Raw genomic sequence first — 20,586 nt, 5'->3', positions numbered from 1 at the left:
TAAGTACACAAACCCAAATGCTTGGCCAACACATCGTAATTGTGGTTGAATGAACTGAATGTGCTTCATTGACCTATAACGCCCCTTTCACAAGATGTAATAGAAGTCTCTGGTGTCTCCAGAATGTGTCTGTGAAGTTTCAGCTCAAAATCCCCCACAGATAATTTATTATAGCTTGTCAAATTTGCCCCTATTTGGGTGTGAGCAAAAACACACAGTTTTTGTGTGTGTCCCTTTAAATGCAAATTAGCTGCTGCTCCCGCCCCCTTTCCAGAAGAGGGCGGAGCTTTAACAGCTCAACAACAACAAAGCTGGAGAATCTCACGCAGCCAAAATGAGGATTGTCAGTAACGGTGTTCAGCCTTACATTGTTCAAACCGGAGTCGACACTGATGGAGAGACTCAGGAAGAAGTTACAACTTTTAGAATGAAACTGGACGTTTCTGAATGGTTAGTGGATAAATTTATGTAGTTGCTGTGGAGTTGATTCAACTCATCCACTAGCATGTGCCGTCATGTTCATCTTTTGTGTTGAATTGACCCTCGTTTGTGAAGCAGTCCGGTGTAAAATGACGGCATGACAACAACACTCTACTACAACAACTCTTCCTCTTCTCTAAAGCAGCCCAACATGGCCCCACCCCCTTTGTTGAGTGTTCTCGGGGGTGGGGTTTATGTAAATTTTAGGGTTAGTGATGTCACCAACCCAGGAAGAAGCTCGTTGTAGTCCCTACCAGCTGTTTTTTGTAGTCCTTAAACAGAGAATTCTGTAAAAGAAAATTGAACTTTCAGCGTCATAACTTTGCAGATGTTGTTTATGATCAAACAGCAACATTACACACTAACTAAAGTTAAAAAAGTAAAATCATAATCAAGGCAACCTGGTCTCATGGGAGAGACGTACCCATGGGCACGTTTTCCAGAGACACAAAATTACGAACCGACGAGTACGTCTCGCTGCAGTTTCCTACAGAAACGAACGCTAGAGGCCGGTAAAACGTTGATAAGCGATTTTGCTTGTTTTCACGCACGGTTTCGACGACGGCCGGGGTCAGATTATCGATTCGTAAAGACTCGTTTTGGCGTCTCCTCGCGCAATATCATGTCACGACTTCAAAACGCATCTGACCAGAGTGCCCGATTTGTAAACGAATGTACTTTGGATTTTCCGGCTCTACGCGTTTCGCTTTTTTTGGCCGTAACCAAGCTTGCTCGGTAGCTCGGCCGATACGGAGTTGGACTTATGGCGAGGAGTCGACTCCCCCTGCCTGGGTATGAAGGCGACTGACGGCAAAAAAAAAGAGCTCAAAGAGAGATCTAAATGAGCTGAAAAACAGACGCTTCTTACGTCACGTTTGCTTTTGTTAACACTATTGGGTAGGTTTAGGCTTAGTGTCGGTGGGAAGTTATTTTAAAATGCAATGGAGCGCAAATGTCAAATCGAGAACGCGGCGATTCGTCTAAAAAGCAACGTCATAAAACCTACCGCATTCACCCTATTATCTGCTCCGGCAAAAAAAAACAAAACAAAAAAAAACATGCTTTTAGCGCCACTCAGTGGACATTTCAGAGAGAAACTGCAGTGATATGTACTCATTGGTGCGTATTTCGCGACTCGCGAAAACGTGCCCACAGGTACGTTTTCATCATGAGACCAGCTTGCATTGAAGGCCAGCAATAATAATTTTCATTTTGATTACATAATAATATTATGTACTATATATACATGTCAAATTCAGACATGCCCCTTTGCCAGCTGTGATGCTGGTTACTGGTTTAAACTTGGCCCAGGTTTGTAAAGGATTTTTGGGTCAGCACACCTTAATAGCTTCAACAATTGATTGACAATTAAGTTTAGAATACAATGAACCAATCAGAACCCAGTTTAGGTCAGATAGCTGCTAATGGAGGATATTTTGATGAATGGAAAATTTAAGTTTTTATATGTATAAACTGTTTATGTAATAAAATATGTTTTCGTAGTTTGTATTGTCCCTTATCAGTGCAAAATGATCACAAATTAAAAAGGATTCATGCCAATATTGTCCAAAACCCCACTTTTCTAGGGCGTTTCCAAATTTTTGGAGGGCAGTGTAGGTTTCTGCAAGGTACTTCTAAATAAATTTACTTTGTGATTACTACCATGTTAGTGCCATGCAGTGAAAATAAAACATTGCAAAAATCCAATTATAGGATTCATGTTTCAATGTTTCAATGACATAACTACTGTGTAATAACAACATGTACTGTATAAGGGACTATTTTAGCACTTATAAATGCACTGTGACGATGCAAAAACCAACAGTTAAAGATTTGAAACAAATGGCTATACATTATAAGAGATAACGAAGACCTCAACAAGAAACACGAAATCAAAAACCATGCAAACCAAGGGAAACAGAAATGAAACAATATATACAGTTTTGAGTCAATCTTGCTTGCTAATGGCCACTGTAACAGATGCAGGTGGAGGCCGCACATCCCTGTGCATTTCTTCATGTTGCCCATTAGTGAGAGAAGAAACTGCAGGAACTACAGCGTGGAGACAATGATCTAGAAGCCCAGCAGATCTGAGAACTAAACCTGCAGGCAACAGCACAGCTTTGTTCCCACTTCATACAACCTCATGAATATTTTACGCAATGTTAAAACAGACTGCCTGTCTCCTTCCTACTTCACCACAGAAGATAAAGAACTTCTCAGGGACATTTTATTGCAAAGATTCCATCAAACCGTTTTCAGAGGCGGCAAAATGCATGTTGAAATGTGATCATTTACTAGGTTCATGCATAATTTTGTGTCCTCATGTTTAATTGGTGAAGGTTAATGTCAGTTCCGCTGCTTTTTACTCCTCCAGATTCTCACTCTCCTGGAACCATTTTCTGTCACCTTTAAAGTTTAATGTGCAACGTCTCATTATCTGCCTGTTTTTAAGATCCTCACTAATAAGGAATTGGTCAACACTTGGTACATAAACCAAAGTACAAGAAATAAAAATACCTCAAAGAATGGCTACAATTAACTTGTATGCTACAAAGATGAAACAGATACTAATACAATAATTTTATTAATACTTCAAGATGGGTTTAATTTATTTTTGCCATTTAGCCTTCCAGTTTCTGGCTTACACTGACTTTTTACCTGAATTTTTGTGTTTAGCAGCACAGATCTTGAACGAGTAGTCATTTTTAAATATCTTAAAAAACATTGCTATGTCCATGATGCTATTTGTTTCTTGGCATTAGTTTGGATTAGTGATATACCAAGCTAAAAAAAAAACAAACAGTGATATTAAGACCAAATTCATGATACACCTTATTGATAATGAATACTATATACAGGCAAGATGAGCCCAGAATATGAACGCAATGTGTTAAATGCTTCTTGCTTCATTAGTACTTTGTCCAAACCTGGTAAAAATCACTGGCGGGCAAAGGAGGAAAGCATTGTTGGCCATTTTTTTATTCTTCAGGTCGACTTCTGTCATAGTGGTGCAAGAGTTTGAAGAGAGTTACTCTTTCAACAATTTTATAGCTACCTTTATTAAAGTCAGAATATTAACACATTTGGTTTAATAGTACAAGACCAGGTTGCATCAGTGATAATGTCAAGTTACTGTAATGTATTTGCACCAGAAAATGATAAGGATTTATGCTGATATCGTCCAAAAACACACTTTGCCAGGGGTGTTTCCAAACTTTTGGAGGGCAGTGTATAATATATAAATATAATATAATATAAATTATATCATATAATTTATATTATATAATATAATTTTTATAATATAATATAAATTCCATCAGGCCTGACATGGAATTCCTTTCTATCTGTTACATCACACCATAGTAATACCACATTACCATTTTGGAATATAGACATAAGGCTGGTCTTGTTTTAAAGATGGAATTTGGCAGATTACTGTAGAAGTGAAATAAAAAAAAAGTTATACAAGTTTAAGTTTATGAAAATGTAAAATGTAAAAATATAATATTTTATATAAAATATAAAATATATATTTTACAAAACAAGTTTTACTCTAAAACTGCAAGGAAATCAAAGCCGAAAATATGAACAATTTGTGTTCCAAATTTCAGGTTGATATCTCAAAAAATGAGCTTTCAGTAAGATTTTGTTTGGGCGCAGTACCACACTTCTTCACTAGATGACAACCAAGCTCCATTACTGACCATATAAAGGCGCCTCCATTTCCATATATGGTTTGAGTGATCTGAACCATATATTTCCATTATTTTCATTCAATTTGTGAAGTAGACATCCTATATAGAAGTAGTTTGGGAAGTTTGGCAGAATTTGATATGAATTCAGCCTCTAATAAACATAAACACAACCTGCATGTGGGTTATAGCTTGCTGCCACAATCATAAATTTATTATTATTTTTTTTTATATTAAAAACATTTTCAGACCTTTTTTTCTAAAAAAAAATTGAATGGATGTTATCTTTTGTACTCTAGGCATAAAAACAAACATGTTTCAACCAACCTTTAATGATTTCATCATGTTCATCGCTATTTCAAAATAAAGGTCTGAACATCTGAAAATATGCTTGTTGCAAATTGATAAATTACTGCACCTCTGTAATATATTTTGAAAATCACCAAATATATTTTGACAGTCACCAAATATGACAAGTAGAGATTGTAAGCTTTCAAATGATATATAGTTTGTCAAGATTAATTTAGGTTTAGTATAGGATATTACTGTTTTAAATATGTAATGGCTGTGGGCCAGTGACAGTTAACAGGCAAGTACATGTGACAGCTATAACAAGGACACTAAAATAAAGTGTTCCCTCTTTTTTTTTTTTTACCTGGTAACTTAAACGATATTATATTAATAAATATGGTTATACCTTTGTACTTGTGAAGTCTTTACAGTGTATATTTAAAATCTGTGCATTATATCATGAACAATATTGCCTGTGTAGTCAAATTATGTGTTTAGTTTAAGGTGCTCTAAGCGATGTCATGCGTTTTTAGGCCAAACATTTTTTGTCACATACAGCAAACATCTCCTCACTATCCGCTAGCTGCCTGTCCCCTGAACACACTGTAAAAAAAACGCGGTCTCTGAAGTCGCCACAAGCTCCGAAAATGGCAATAAAAACAAACAGGTGCAGCCTGGACCACAAAACATAATAAACACGCTCCAGCCAATAACCGACAAGAATGATTTTAAATGCGCTTTAAAACCACTTTCAAGGCCCAGAAAGGTAGTAAAGACATTGTTAAATTAGTCAGAACACCGACTCATTATTGACTGGCATCACATGCATGCGTCGTTCTGACATATAGAACCTGGAAGCTCTGCACTGTCTATACAACGTAAACAGCGTAGGAGACTGACAGGGAAGAGAAGATACTGTTGAATAAAGTCATTATTTTTGTTTTATTTTCGCGCAGAAAAAGTATTCTTGTCACTTCATTACATTAAGGTTGAACCAATGCAGTCACATGGACTATTTTAACATTGGGTCTCATTCATGAAACATTGGTAAATATACGAGTAAATATGTGAGTGATTTGCGCATAAAGAGACCTTCCTGAAACTCTTCTCCTGATTCACAAATACTTAAATGTCAAATACTTAAATGTAAATGTCAGAAGTGATAGTGAAATGTGTGTGTGTGTGTTAATGAATTCCAATCAGTAGTAAATGGGATGCCCGTGCACGCTCATTCTCAATTACCATAAATCCCGCCCATTAAATTCGAATGACAACTATATATGGGCATCATATTATGACATCAAACAAAGGATTTTGGCCATTTTATAGGAAACAATTTCCATAACAATATGGGGCCATTAGTTTGCCCAACCGTATTGAAATCAATTAATTATTTGATTAAAGTGCTCCGTTTGCAGATGCTATTACTGGCTCTCACAATAAAAGTAAAAAGAAAAAACGTATGTAATTACTATATATAATATTTTTTCAAAATGCTGTGTAAATATGTACCTTATTAAGGTGAATTAAAATGCAGCCTTATTAATGAGCAAAACATTCGGATGTTAAAGGAACACTAAAACAGTTGAGTTTTAACGTTTTCGAATCCATTCAGCCGATCTCCGGTTCTGGCGGTACCCCTTTTAGCATAGCTTAGCATAGTTCATTGAATCTGATTAGACCGTTAGCATCGCGCTTAAAAATGACCAAAGAGTTTCAATATTTTACCTATTTAAAACTTGACTCTTCTGTAGTTAAATCGTGTACTAAGACCGACAGAAAATGAAAAGTTGCGATTTTCTAGGCTGATATGGCTAGGAACTATACTCTCATTCAGGCGTAATAATCAAGGAACTTTGCTGCCGTTCCATGGCTGCAGCAGTGCAATGATATTACGCAGCGTCTCTCACAAACGTCTCCATGGTTGCAAGGCACGTTCCCTGTGCAAGCAGGTGCTCACGGGCGCTGCGTAATATCATTGCACTGCTGCAGCCATGGAACGGCAGCAAAGTTCCTTGATTATTACGCCTGAATGAGAGTATAGTTCCTAGCCATATCAGCCTAGAAAATCACAACTTTTTATTTTCCGTCGGTCTTAGTACACGATTTAACTACAGAAGAGTCAAGTTTTAAATAGGAAAAATATCAAAACTCTTTGGTCATTTTTAAGCGCGATGCATAGGTCTAATCAGATTCAATGAACCATGCTAAGCTATGCTAAAAGTGGTACCGCCAGAACCGGAGATCGGCTGAATGGATTCGAAAACGGTAAAACTCAACTGTTTAACTCTAGGGGAGTTGGAAAATGAGCCTATTTTCAGAAAAAGTGGAGTGTTCCTTTAAGCGCACTATTTATGCGTGGCTGGGAGCAGGTGTAGATTTCTTTCGTACCAACTAACATTTGGAAAATACTAATATTTTAATGAATACGAAAATTTTACACACGATTTACACAAAAATTTGTTCTGCTCGTGCTTCATGAATGAGACCCAATGTCTTTACTACCTTTCTGGACCTTGAAAGTGGTAATTATGTTGCTGTCTATGAAGGGGTCAGAGAGCTCTCGGATTTCATCAAAAATATCTTAATTTGTGTTCCGAAGATGAAGGAAGGTCTTACGGATGTAGAACTACACAAGGCTGAGTAATTAATGACAGCATTGTCATTTTTGGGTGAACTAACCCTTTAATATGAAAGTAAAAAAGGGAGCATTGAAAATTAATGTCTGATCATATCTGAAACCGTCAGTATATAAAAATATTGCCACAATAATACAATGGTACACCAACAGTCTGGAGACTAAAACAGAAAATATTTAAAGATACAAAGGAGTGAAATGACGAATTTTATGATCAGCATACCAAAAACACATTACCTGGCCGTACTGCTAAAGTAATGTAAATTTCAAGACGAGAGAGAGAGAGAGAGAGAGCGAGAGAGAGAGAGAGAGAGACTTTGATCAGAGAGCATCACCTGGCTCGGATGCTGTTGTCTGTTGTCTGGTTGGGTCCAGCTCACAGTCGCGTCTCTCTTCACTCAGCGCACCACAGACTCCTCGGCACCTTCAGAACAAGCAGAACTCGAGTACTGTACTACATACTGCAACTGTAGCGCAACAAGGGGCATTTCAGCAGGACCGGGTCTTTTCCAAATGAACACAAAACGGCAGACAGCTGCAGGTGCCGGACGCCAAAGTGTGTCGAGTGTTTAGGACAATTGTGGACTACCACCGACTTCTCTGGTTTGTGCTCTTGATTTCTTTCAGTCAGAATTCGATTGTGTGAACAACATGAAGATGTCTCCCCCAGACCGAAGGAAATACGTTCGTGATCTGGCTCTGGAGATCGCCGTGAGAGTGCTGCTCTTCGGAGTTTTTGTGTAAGTAGGCTACCTGCATTTGGCACAATATAATGCAATGTTACTGTGTATGCAAGATAGTGAAAAATACGACGCGTTAGTGTAAACGTGACACAGCCTAACTAAACGAGACACCCTTCCAATTAAACTGGTATAATTGGAAATATAGCTAAACAGCCTATGGGTGTTTCATCATCCTTTCCCAGATTTAAAGTTCTCTGATAGGTTATCACATCTTTAATAAATCAATAGGCTACTATAAGGCATGTTTTATTTTTTGTAAAGTATTCTTAATGCATTGATAATACATTATAATGCTGTTCTAAATAATGACACTCACACACTTCATACTTATTCATACTGTATTTTTATAATGCTCTATTGTTATAATGCTCTTTAAAGGATTGGGTTAAGTGAGGTTACAATTATTTGTAAAAAAAAAAAAAAAAACATTTTACAATTTAGATATTGAATGCATTACATACAGGCTTCAAGTAAGTGTTACCAAGGAGATTGAGGTTTCTTGAAATGCATGGTGCAAAGGCAAGCACCATCACAACCTGTGAAAGAAAAAGATGAGAAATTCTGTCTAGCAAGAGACGATCTTGCGCTCACTGTGCAAACAGGTTGTTGGAGTTCTTCAAGTTCATTCATATACAAGCAACACATTTTTTAAATGATTTTATAATCCTGTGTTATTAAAGCAATTTAGCTTATGTCATAATGAGATGAATTACTGTGATAACGGAATGAGAATAATATGATAATAATGGAATGAGATGCTCTGAGGGGTTTGTTAACAAAGACTTTCTGTAGTTTCATTAATCTTTTGGTTATCTATAGTCTCCTGCCGTGCTCAGTCATTTTCAGTTTCTTGAAAACTGTACTGCAGAAATATAATCAGCCTTGCTTCTCAGTTTATTCTATTGTTTGATTGAAATAGCAGCATATGTTCAGATGTCTGTAATCCAGTCAATGTGTGCATGCATCCTGGAATTTATTGTGATGTTGCACTTTGAAGAGGAACGTTTGGAAGTGTGTGCTTGTGTCTGTAGTCAGCACAGGGGGATAAATGTGATGAGTTAGACGTGAGGAAAGCTGGCCTTACTTATACAGACTGGGAACTTGAACCTGTTTTGAATGAGGAAATATCACATATATCATAGAATGACAACAAAAAAAAGGCAAACGTTTCAGGGTTGAGGAAGGAGCTGCCTGGCGGGCTGATGTTGATGATGATTGCCGTTAGTGTTTGCTAAAGCAAGCTTCACTCTTACTACGCATGACTCATCCTGCAACAGTTGTGCTATGGGCATGAAAAAAACCTCAAAGACTTACATTAAAGGAGAAACCCAAGCCATCTCTAGAAACACTCTAGTTTGTGACAAGTGCCACTCACATTTCTTCACTTCAAGTTTTCACTGAGGTGAACTGACATTCAGTTTTGACACTGGCATTCTTAATATGCAATCCAATATAGTAAACTGAGTTAACATGTTTGTAGAATACTTGTTCTCTTTCTTGGCACTTGATTATTTGCCAGGTGTTGTCTGCTGCAACAAGAATCCAGTCAAACCTCTCATTGTCTTCACAATATGAGTCTATTACTAGCGAAGCTAGCCTCAGAGCACAACATCTGCTGCCTGTCAGCAATTCCATGACTGGCCCAGATTTGATGTGCCCTGAGATATCAGCCATCAGGAGACGACGTGCCTTCTGAATGCTGATCACCTGATGTCATGTTCGTAGGGAAGCTCAGTTGCATGAAAATATTTTTTTTTTATTTATTTTTTTTAGAAAGCAAGCATATATTTAAAGGATAGATCAACTAAAATGAAAAATTATGTCTTCATCTGCACACCCTCATTCAAAAAACGTGTATGATGTTTTTCTTCTGTGGAACACAGATGATGATGCATATAAACAATAATGTCATTGGGATCCAGTCTTGTTTTGGACAACTTTAACTAAATGTACATAACATTTTTGGGTGAACTGTCTTTTGAAGTTTGCAAATTTTCACCACTTGCAATTGTTAAACTAGAGAACCATTTTCACATGATTTAAACTATTAAAATGTTTGACTTGAATAAATTTAGGTTGATTCTGTGAGGTCACATTACTGGTTAGTTAGGATACTACCATTTTTTTTCGGTGTACCATTATAATTATGTACATATTTTGACTTCGATCATTTGAATAGATAGCAGCTCATTTCATGATCCTGTAATATTCTTGTTGACTCTGCTGTAATGCACCTAATATTGCATATTTAGAGGCTTTTCCACCTTATTTTTCAAAGCATAAATAGTGTGTTTTAAGGTGTGAATGTGCGAGACTTCCGATTCATTAGCCACTATAGGGAAATGACAAGACTATTAAAGTGCAGTAAACTGTAAAACTGTTTGAGCTACAAACCAGTGTGTTTATAATGAAGACAATGCATTAAAATAATATGGTAAGAAATACTAGGTTGCGATATCAAGCAGCGTAATGAGCTGTTTTGTATAGCCAAATATAATTGGAAGTGAATGACACTGGACACATTAAATTTACAAATGGCTGTGCACGCTCTTACCTGAAAATTACGGTGGATACAGCATGGATTCACTGACCTCTATAAAAATCCTTCCTTAAGCAAAGATGACACAGGGACCATATTCTCTGAGATCAACAAACTTGTCAAACCACCATCTCCCTCTATTAATGGTTCTTCAGATTTTCTGACATTCTGTCAGTCTTTCTCTTCCTTTGCTCCTCCAGAACCTTCTACTTCCCTTTACACTCATTTCATCTATGGTTGAACAGCTGATTATTACATCTAACTCCATTTTCTGTCAGCTAGATCCAATACCAACACACCTGCTCAAAACCTTTCTGCCTTCTCTCATTATACCTATCACTCACATGATAAATAGATCTCGTATGACTGGTTATATGGACTGAAATAGCTGTGATCAAACCCGGTACTCAAAAAAATCACAGTCATGATTATCATCTTTGGACCAAAATCCAACCTTCCCTTTTTGTCTTAAGGACCTAGTAAAGGTGGTCGCCACACAACTACAGACTCATTTGGGAAAAAAAAAAATTGCATGAACCATTTCCATTACAGAGACTGCTCTTTAAGAGTAGCGATTGACCTCCTCCTCGCTCCTGATTCTGGTGTCTTAAGCCTTCTGGTCCTCTTGGACCTGAGTGCATCTTTTGATACTGTTTGTCACTCTGTACTTCGATCTCATCTGTCTATTGGCATTACAGGAACTGTCCTTCAGTGGCTATGTTCATGCAGCATCTCTCAGACAGGCAACAGTTCATTAACATTGATAAACACAAATCTCGCTCTGTCACTTTTTCCCGTGGAGTGCCTCAAGGTTCTGTTCTTGGTCCACTTCTGTTTTAATTTACATGCTTCCTCTGGGTCAGATCATCTGGCGCCAAGGTCTTAATTTCCACATTTATGCGCAATTTATGCTGATACGCAAATCTATTTTACTGCACTGCCCAATTCCCTCCCCTTCCTCAACATGATCTTACATGATCTTAAAGTATAGATGGCTCCAAATTTCTTAAAATTGAATACTGGAAAAAACAAAAATCATGTTTGTAGGCCCTAAATCCTTTTTCTCCTCCAAACATGACTTCTCCATTAACACTGATGGAGTTATAGTTCATCCCTCCCCCACTATACGCAATCTTGGTGTACTGTTTGATTCTAGATTATATTTTGAACCTCATATCAACCAGCTTGTCAAATCTTTGCAATATTGTCTGTATACAACATTCACTAATTTCAAAGATGCTGAATTGTTGTATTATTGGATTATTGTAACTCTTTGTTTTATGTCCTATCCAACAAAGTCCTTAATTCAGCTGCTCGTGCCCTTAATTATACAAAAAACATCAGCCCACATCACTCCTGTCCTACAGCTATTACATTGTCTCCCTGTTATTTATTGTATTCAGTTTAAGATACTTGTCCTAGTTTTCGAGGCTCACCATGGTTCGGTACCTTCTTACCTTTCTGAATTCATTCACCCCTATGTCCCTGCCTGTACTCTGAGATCGAGTTCTGAGAATTTGCTTGCAGTACCCAAGTCCTGACTATCTTGTGTGGGTGGTAGGACTTTCAGCATTTCAGCTCCAAAGCTCTAGAGCAAACTCTTTTTCCACTCCAGACCTTTAAAACTGACCTCAGAACTCACTTATTTACAATATGTTTTGTTAACTGATTTTCTGCCTCAATTTCCAGTTCCATGCTTGCTTTGGTTACTTCTAGCCTTTATTATATGATCTCTGTCTGCTCAGTCTGCTTGATCATGTGTATACTGATTGTATATTTGTATTCATGTTATCTATCAGCATTATGTATAGCATCCTTGGGTTCTTGAAAGGCGCTATATAAATGAAATGGATAAACGAAGGTGCGTAGGCACCTATTGTATCCGTTGGCGTTCTTATTACTATTCTTCCTTTTTTTTTCCTCTTCTTATGGGCTGTCTATAGAACCATATGCACAAAAATAGTTGTGAAATTTGACACAGTGATAGAGGACAGTCTAAAATATCACCATAGCAAATATGGAGTATCTAACTCAATCCCTCTAGCACCACCACCTGTCCCACCATTTTTAATTTTCCGAAAAACATACTTTTTCAAACTCCTCCTAGGCCGTTGCTACGATTTTCAAGAAAACTTGAACCAGATCATCTTCAGACCATGCAGACAAAAACGTATGGAATTCAAGTCGATTCATCAAACCATTTTCGAATATCTCATGAATTAATTTTATGAAACACATAGATGTAAGGCTTATCTCCGCAACGTTTTAACGTATTCAGACCAAACTTGATACATGTCATCACAAGCATGACCTAAGGTTACAGAAAAATGGATTTTATCCGGAGATACGAAAATTTATATTTTTGCTTATAACTTCTGAATGGTTTGTCCAGAAATCATCTCGTTAGATTTGGGGCTAGGGATGTCCCGATCACGTTTTTTTGCCCTCGAGTCCGAGTCCGAGTCATTTGATTTTGAGTATCTGCCGATACCGAGTCCCGATCCGATACTTAATAGCCTACATAAAAAAGAATAAAGAAGAGCAAAAAAACAGATCCAGGAACAGTGCTTTTCAGGTTTTTCAGGTATTCGGTTTTCAAATAGTAATCAAATATAGAATATATATTATCTTTACTGTATAAAATAAATAAAGATTAATCATTATTGAAGTTACAAAAACTATTCAGTCAAGAGCAGTGAGTAATTTCTTTGTTATTTGTTGTTTGATTTAACATTAAATACAGGCAGCAGGAATAGTTGTTTTCCCTTTAAGACATGCACGATCCAGTACATATAGCCTACTGTTCCACATGCGCTGTCTTTCTCGGCTAATATACGTTTACTTAAGACATAACCGACTATGTTTGCTAGGATACTCGCTAGGACGGGCATGTTGACATAATTTTTGTATGAATGTGGCCGCCGAAGCGCAAGGCGTGAAAGAGAACTCAGTATTTGCGCGCTGACCGGAATAAGCGTGTGCGCGCTTCGGATGAGCGCACACAAATCTTCTCACAGCGCGTGCGAGTTCTCTTTCGCGTCTTGTTCTTTAAGGTTTAAATCAGCAAGGCTTAAACGAGTTAGCTTAAATACAGACAGCAACGTGTGCAACGTGTGTCAACACCCGGGTGATGACGGCGTAAATGACTGGACATTAGAGCAGACGGCACTCGCAGTTAACAGTTTACAAAGAGTGACTGTTTTGTCCACGCTTTCTGATTATCGTTGTTGTAACGTTTTGCGCATCCATCGACTGAAACATACATTATCTGAACTCTGTCTGTATTCCAAGTTGCTATTTTAAACAAACCATATTAACCAATAGATGCGTCGTCATTCGAGATGGACTGCAGTGCAAGTGCGGTCCGTAAGTGGAGAACCGTATGGTTCGATTTTTTACAGAGAACCGTTGCACCCCTAATACATATATATCCGAGTCCTGATCGGGAGGTAATGTCCGATTCCGATCGAGTCTGAAACCACATGATCGGGCCCGATTTCCGATCATGTGATCGGATCTGGACATCCCTATTTGGGGCATCATGCTGAGTCGAATGATAACAATTTTCCCATATCAGCCATTTTGGGTGTCTGCTGTTTTGAATTTTGTACTAAAATGCTGTATTTTATGATCACATTAGCATATCATTGCGAAACTCAGCATGGGTCATCAGCACAATGCTCTGAAGGAGCCTGAGAAGTTTCAAGCCAGCGCCACCTAGTGGTAAAATCAAATATTCAAATGCTTATAATTTTGAGTATGTTTGACTTCTTTTCACTGGAGTCATCTCCTTAGACTCCTGAATCCTTGCAAAGTCAAAGGATACCAAATATGCTAGGTTTTGCTTGGTTTGTGCAATGTTGTGATTTAGCATTAAAACAACTTTCACCAGTATTTTCAAAACCGTTAGTACGATCAAGACTAAACCACTGTAGGAAATTCGGAAACATAGGTCGCTGATATACTCTGATGGCCAAGTGTCAAAATTTTGATAGTAAGTGGCATGAAAATGCAAACAAAGTCGTCCATGGGTCATTTTTTATGTTTTCATAGATTTACATGTCTATAACTCTAAAATGAAAAAAGATGCAAGGCTGTAACTCTGCAACACTTTAACATATTCAGACCAAACTTGGTCCATGTCATCACAAGCATGACGTAACATTACATGCTGTGTTTCGGCCCTCCTACTGGTCCAGAGATACGAAAAATGGCTATTTTTGCTGATAACTTCTGAACAGTTTGTCCAAAAATCATAATTATTATTATTATTATAAGCTAAGGTTGAAACTTCACTTTGTTCTTCACAGAGCACCCCTTTACACTTTCACATTTCAATTTGACTATGTTGTTCTGCTGTGAGAATAACAATAAAAATCATTGACCACTAAGACTCACTGTTGCACTTCTCCAACCAACATTCAGAAAAAATGTCTCATATTTAAACCTTCATTTTTCCATCTGTCCATCCCACTCAATACCAGTTTATCTAATATAGTGTCTGTCACTGGGAGTACTGGAGCATATCCTAGCAAATCTCAAGGCAAGGAAATGGAGAGATGGCTAGTCTATGTAAATATATGGAATAGTCATCTGCATATGTACTGTATATAGTTATATATATATATATATATATATATTTACTAGTCAAATAAGTGAAGTGAAGTTAAGTGATGTGAAGGCCGAGTATTGTAACCTATACTCAGAATTTCTCCTCTGCATTTAACCCATCCAGTACAATAGGAGCAGTGAGTAGTGAACACAAACACACACACACACTCGGAGAAGTGGGCAGCCACTTGCTGCGGCGCTTGATGATCGATTGGGGGTTCGGTGCCTTGCTCAAGGGCACCTCAGTCATTTCCTGCCCGTATTGACAATCGAACCCGTGAACTTCGGGTTACAAGTCTGACTCTCTAACCATTAGGTCACAGCTGCCCCAATACTTGGAAAGATTTGTGTGTCAGCAGGCAGTGACCATGTTGTACTCTATGACTAAGGCATGCTGGCAGGTGAAAGCTGTAAATATTTCCCTGTCAGTCTTGTTGCTATGATACATTTCAGGGTACGAGTTTTATTCAGTCAAAACTATATGACTTATTTATTTGCCTCTAACAAGTATTGCATTTTTGCTATAGTGGTTCTTTGAGGGTTAAGTCTTGTGATTATGACAATTTTGCAGTGTAATATCTGATCAATAGAGTTTGATACTATGAAAGCGTCTATCCTAAATAAGATTTATGACATTGATGGTATGTGTATTCTATTTACTTTTGGCTTTGACCACCATATAAACACCATATATCAACTAGACAAGGGTCCTGCAATAACATGCGAACAACATCCCCATTCCCCGGCACTGATGACTCCAGAGATTTACTCTTACACTAAACAGCAGTCATAACTTGATTGAAATTCCCTGCTTAAATGATTTGACTCTCCTTATTGCTGGAAATGTCAATAATAATAATTCATTAATATAAGTGATTTAGTTTGCAGTAGCAGAGATAAATTATCTTATGAAAAGATGAACTGTTGAACTGAAACTAATAAGAACCATATTATGCATCAAACAAATACATGAAAGATAAGTTAAGGTATTAACTAACATGAACTAACAATGAGTAACACATTTGTTACAGTATTTATTAATCTTTGTTAATGTTAGTTAAAGCTGCAGTCCGCAACTTTTTTTGTGTTAAAAATTTACAAAAATTATATAATGAGAATATGCAACATGAATCCATTTTCCAAATCGTGTTTTTGTCTTACCCTGAATCATTATGGTACACTTATAATAAGTGTTTATATTCGGACTATTTCAGACCGGATTGGTAGGACTCGCCGCAGAGTATCACAGTAATTGCGTGACTCGCCATAGACATACACGGAGAAAAGTAGCTCCGGCTACAATGTTCCTCCGCAAGACGCGTGCAGTTCTGTTTATTAACCGCTAGAGGGCCAAAAATCGCAGACAGCAGCTTTAATAAAAATACAGTTCATTGTTTGTTCATGTCAGTTCACAGTGCATTAACTAATGTTAACAAATACAACTTTTGATTTTAATAACATATTAGTAAATGTTGAAATTAAAATGAAGTAACATTAATAAATGCTGTAGAAGTATTGTTCATTCTTCTAAAGTAGTTAACTAATATTAACAAATGAAATTGTTGTACCATTTTGTCACAGACACGTCAGGTTCCAACATCACCCAATCACAGCGCGCACCATCTCCAGAATACTAATCACCGCCACCTGCACCTCATCACTCCCCTCATCAGCAGCTCCATAAAACACTCACACTCACAGCACTCCACGTCCGGTCTCGTTTGCATACCATACCAGTATATGCTTACCTCAAGGACTCCCCTTCGCATACTTACCTGTCTCCATCGTGGAACCTCGGGTGCGGCTGCAACTCGCTGCATGCGAGGACAACATCGGCCTAGAAAAGTTCATCCAGCTCTCCATCCGCTGCGCCACTCGCATGCAGGCGTGCCTCCAAGAGCAGTTCTTCTCCACCGTGCCACTCTGCCGATCCGAACCCGTCAGCACTCCAGAACCAGCTCAAGAACCCATGGAAGTAGAAAACTCTCGTCTATCCTATGAAGAACGTCACCGGGGGCCAATGAGACCCTCTCGTTGCTGAAAGAACGCTTCTGGTGGCCAGGGATGGCAGCCGACGTCAGAAGGTACGTGAAGGCTGTAGGGAGTGTGCCATCTCCAAGTCTCCTCGTCATCTGCCAGCTGGGAAACTCCTTCCGCTGCCCGTTCCAGATCGCCCCTGGTCACACCTAGGAGTGGACTTCATATCTGATCTCCCTGTCTCAGACGGATACACCACCATCCTAGTTGTCGTGGACCGGTTCTCAAAGTCATGTCGTTTAATTCCACTTCCTGGATTACCTACTGCAATGGAGACCTCCGAAATACTCTTCAACCAAGTCTTCAGATACTTCGGAATTCCAGAAGATATCGTCTCCGACCGTGGGCCTCAATTCATATCCCGTGTATGGAAGTCCTTCTACTCACTCCTAGGTGTGGCCGTCAGCCTCACATCTGGATATCACCCCCAGTCGAACGGGCAGACGGAAAGGAAGGTTCAGGAGATTGGCCGCTTCCTCCGTACCTTCTGTCATGACCACCAGGACTCTTGGAACCAGTTCCTGGGTTGGGCCGAGTACGCCCAAAACTCTCTCCGACAGTCAACTACTGGGCTTACACCGTTTCAATGCATACTCGTTTACCAACCCCCACTGTTCCCCTGGGATGGGGAACCCTCCAACGTTCCTGCAGTGGATTACTGGTTCCGAGAGAGCGAGAGGGTCTGGGACTCAGCTCACCACCAGTTGCAACGAGCCCTGCGCAGACGCAGAATGGTAGCCGACCTCCGACGCTCTAACACCCCAGTATTCCAGCCTGGTCAGATGGTCTGGCTATCCACCCGTGACATCAGACCGCGTCTGCCCTGCAGAAAGCTGAGTCCCAGGTTCATTGGCCCATTCCCCATCGTCAAGCAGGTCAACCCGGTCACTTATCAACTCCGGCTGCCACAAGGGTACCGTATATATCCCACTTTCCATGTGTCACTCCTCAAAGCTCACCATCCCTCTGTTCTTCCCACAGGACCTGACGTGGCTCCCGCCGAACCCCCCCTTCCACTCATCGTGGAAGACGGAGCTGCCTACGAGGTGCGAGAAATCTTGAACTCCCGGCGTCGTGGTGGTCAGCTTGAATACCTGGTGGATTGGGAAGGATATGGTCCCGAAGAATGCTCCTGGGTCCCAAGGGACGACATCTTAGACCCCAGTTTACTCCAAACCTTCCATGACAGTCACCCTGAGAAACCGGCACCGCGGGGAAGAGGACGACCACCACGGCGTCGGGGTTCTCGGCCCTCTGGAGCGGGCCGTGGAGGGGGGGGTACTGTCACAGACACGTCAGGTTCCAACGTCACCCAATCACAGCGCGCACCATCTCCAGAATACTAATCACCGCCACCTGCACCTCATCACTCCCCTCATCAGCAGCTCCATAAAACACTCACACTCACAGCACTCCACGTCCGGTCTCGTTTGCATACCATACCAGTATATGCTTACCTCAAGGACTCCCCTTCGCATACCTACCTGTCTCCATCGTGTCGATGCCCATTGTGTTCTTTGTCTGCCTCGTGAGTGTGTTCCCGTCAGCTTCCAAGTGCTCCAACGATCTCCAGTCTCCAGCGTCTAACTCCCTGCAAAGAAAAGGACAGTAACTATTCCAAGTATTCCCAGTTCAAGTCATTCTTCTACCAGTTCACTCACCTGTTTCATTCTCCTTGCTCTCCTGTGGTCAAAATAAAGACTGTGTTAAGTGATACCTGTGTCTGTCCTCCGTCTACTGTAACACATTGTACCTTATGTAATATAGCAAAATCAACCTTTATACGTTATTTTATACCAACAGATTATTTTTTATGGGTTAAATCAAGTAAAAAAAAACAGCTCTTTACTGCATGTCAACATGTAATACAAATTAGAAAATCATATAATAGGCCAAGGTCTCTGGAAAGAGGATTTGTTGAGTGATATTTATGTTCCAGATCTCATAGAGCACCAAAAGAGCTCTGAAGTGGGTACAGAAAGTCCTTAACAATCTGGAACATGCAGATAAAGGTACCTTGAAGTGCCGGTTTGCTTGCTTGCCAGAGCTTGGTTGTATGTTGTCTGCCTCTCTGGGCCAGAGACTCAATGCTTGGAGCTTAGTTGTATCTGTTAACGTCTCTCCCCTTACAGACCTGAGTCTCAGAGGACTATGAGGAGTGTCTATTGAAAGAGTACATTTATCCCTTTCCATTGAGTAGGATATTGCAATTTGGTGCTCAATTCCAGTACTGTGATTGGCTGCTGGCATCAAAGGTGGCATGGCACATTCATTTGCATAATCTAAAGCAAACAGTTAGAACAGTGTCTTTAAAGATTCACTGCATTATTTACTTCCCAAACCACCACTAGAATATACCTTTAGCAATTTTCTGAACACATAGAGTCCAAACATGCTGGAAAAAGACTGAACTGTCATGCATGCATTCATTTGTATGTCAGACCCAATAATGCATTCAGCCGTACTCTCTACTCAACTCCCGTTGGGTAGCAGAGCTATACCAAACAGTAAATGAGCGAACAAACAAACAAACATCATTCTAGAACTCCAGGAAAATGTGTATAGAGCAACTAGTTGTTAATTATGTATTTAAATGCACATCAGGGACATATATCTCTTCTGTATGTGCGGTGAAAGAAAAGGGCTAGAAAAAACAGCAAACAAGAATAAGCCCATAAAAAAATAAAATAAAAAAAATATATATCTGAAATATTTAAAATACAGTTTTTGAGATAAGGGACAAAACATGTCCTACACACAAAAGCCCATCTCTATGTTAAAAATAAATACATTCATCAAAATAAAAAATACTTAAAAAGTATCATCTGGAAATCTGGACATTCATTGCTTTTATTTTTAAATAATTTTGTTAGTATTATTTTAAATACATGCTCTGTACTTGAAAAATACATGTAATTTAGCCTGTCATCAGCATGAGGTCACAATGTAAAATTGTCAAACAAAGGGTTTAAAAATGCACAAATTCAAAAATATACATTTAAATTGAAAGGCAGAGATCTGTAATATATCAAACAATATGAAAAGTAGGTCTTGAACTATATTTTTCATAAAAATGCCTATCAAACTTCCTCAATTTGCGTCAACTCTGTAAGGATTTTTTTATAATTCTGAATAAATCAGACAATGTCATGGTCATCTTCAGCTCTGAGGAGCACTTACTCTTACAGTAGGACACATAGTCCTGGAATTTTTATATATTTTTATATTTTATATAAACAATGTTGAAGTCTCTGCAGTCACAGCTTTAACATGTCAACTCCATAATCCCAGTGTAATAGTTTCTGTAAATAGTTGTGGGATAAATCTTGGCATTTTTTTATATGTTTATTAAGGCAGCTACATCTAATAAAGAAAGCAAAATTGCTCCACAGTATAACACGTGGTTAAGGTGGAAAAAAAATTCAATTTTGTCAACTCCGTCAGACGTCAACTCCGCCAGATTTTATGTCTGATGGTTGACAAGTGCTCTCAAAAAGCCTATATAATGTGATTTAATATGTTTTTTTGCATATGGGGAATTCTTCCAATGTT

At 38.9% G+C, this 20,586-nt stretch overlaps 1 protein-coding gene across 1 annotated transcript in view; it reads left to right on the top strand.

Moving 5' to 3' along the window:
* The first annotated feature begins 7,755 nt into the window (after positions 1-7,755).
* The window catches only part of plpp4 (phospholipid phosphatase 4), a 116,129-nt gene continuing 103,298 nt past the window's right edge, over positions 7,756-20,586 (top strand). The window contains exon 1 of the mRNA XM_067385441.1: positions 7,756-7,844. Within this exon, the coding sequence (XP_067241542.1) occupies positions 7,756-7,844 (89 nt within the window). The remainder of the gene's footprint in view (positions 7,845-20,586) is intronic.

This window comes from Chanodichthys erythropterus, chromosome 5 (assembly GCF_024489055.1).
Source record: "Chanodichthys erythropterus isolate Z2021 chromosome 5, ASM2448905v1, whole genome shotgun sequence".
NCBI lineage: Eukaryota > Metazoa > Chordata > Actinopteri > Cypriniformes > Xenocyprididae > Chanodichthys > Chanodichthys erythropterus.
The sequence above is the reverse complement of the archived record's forward strand: the minus strand, read 5'-3'. Positions and strand labels throughout refer to the sequence as shown.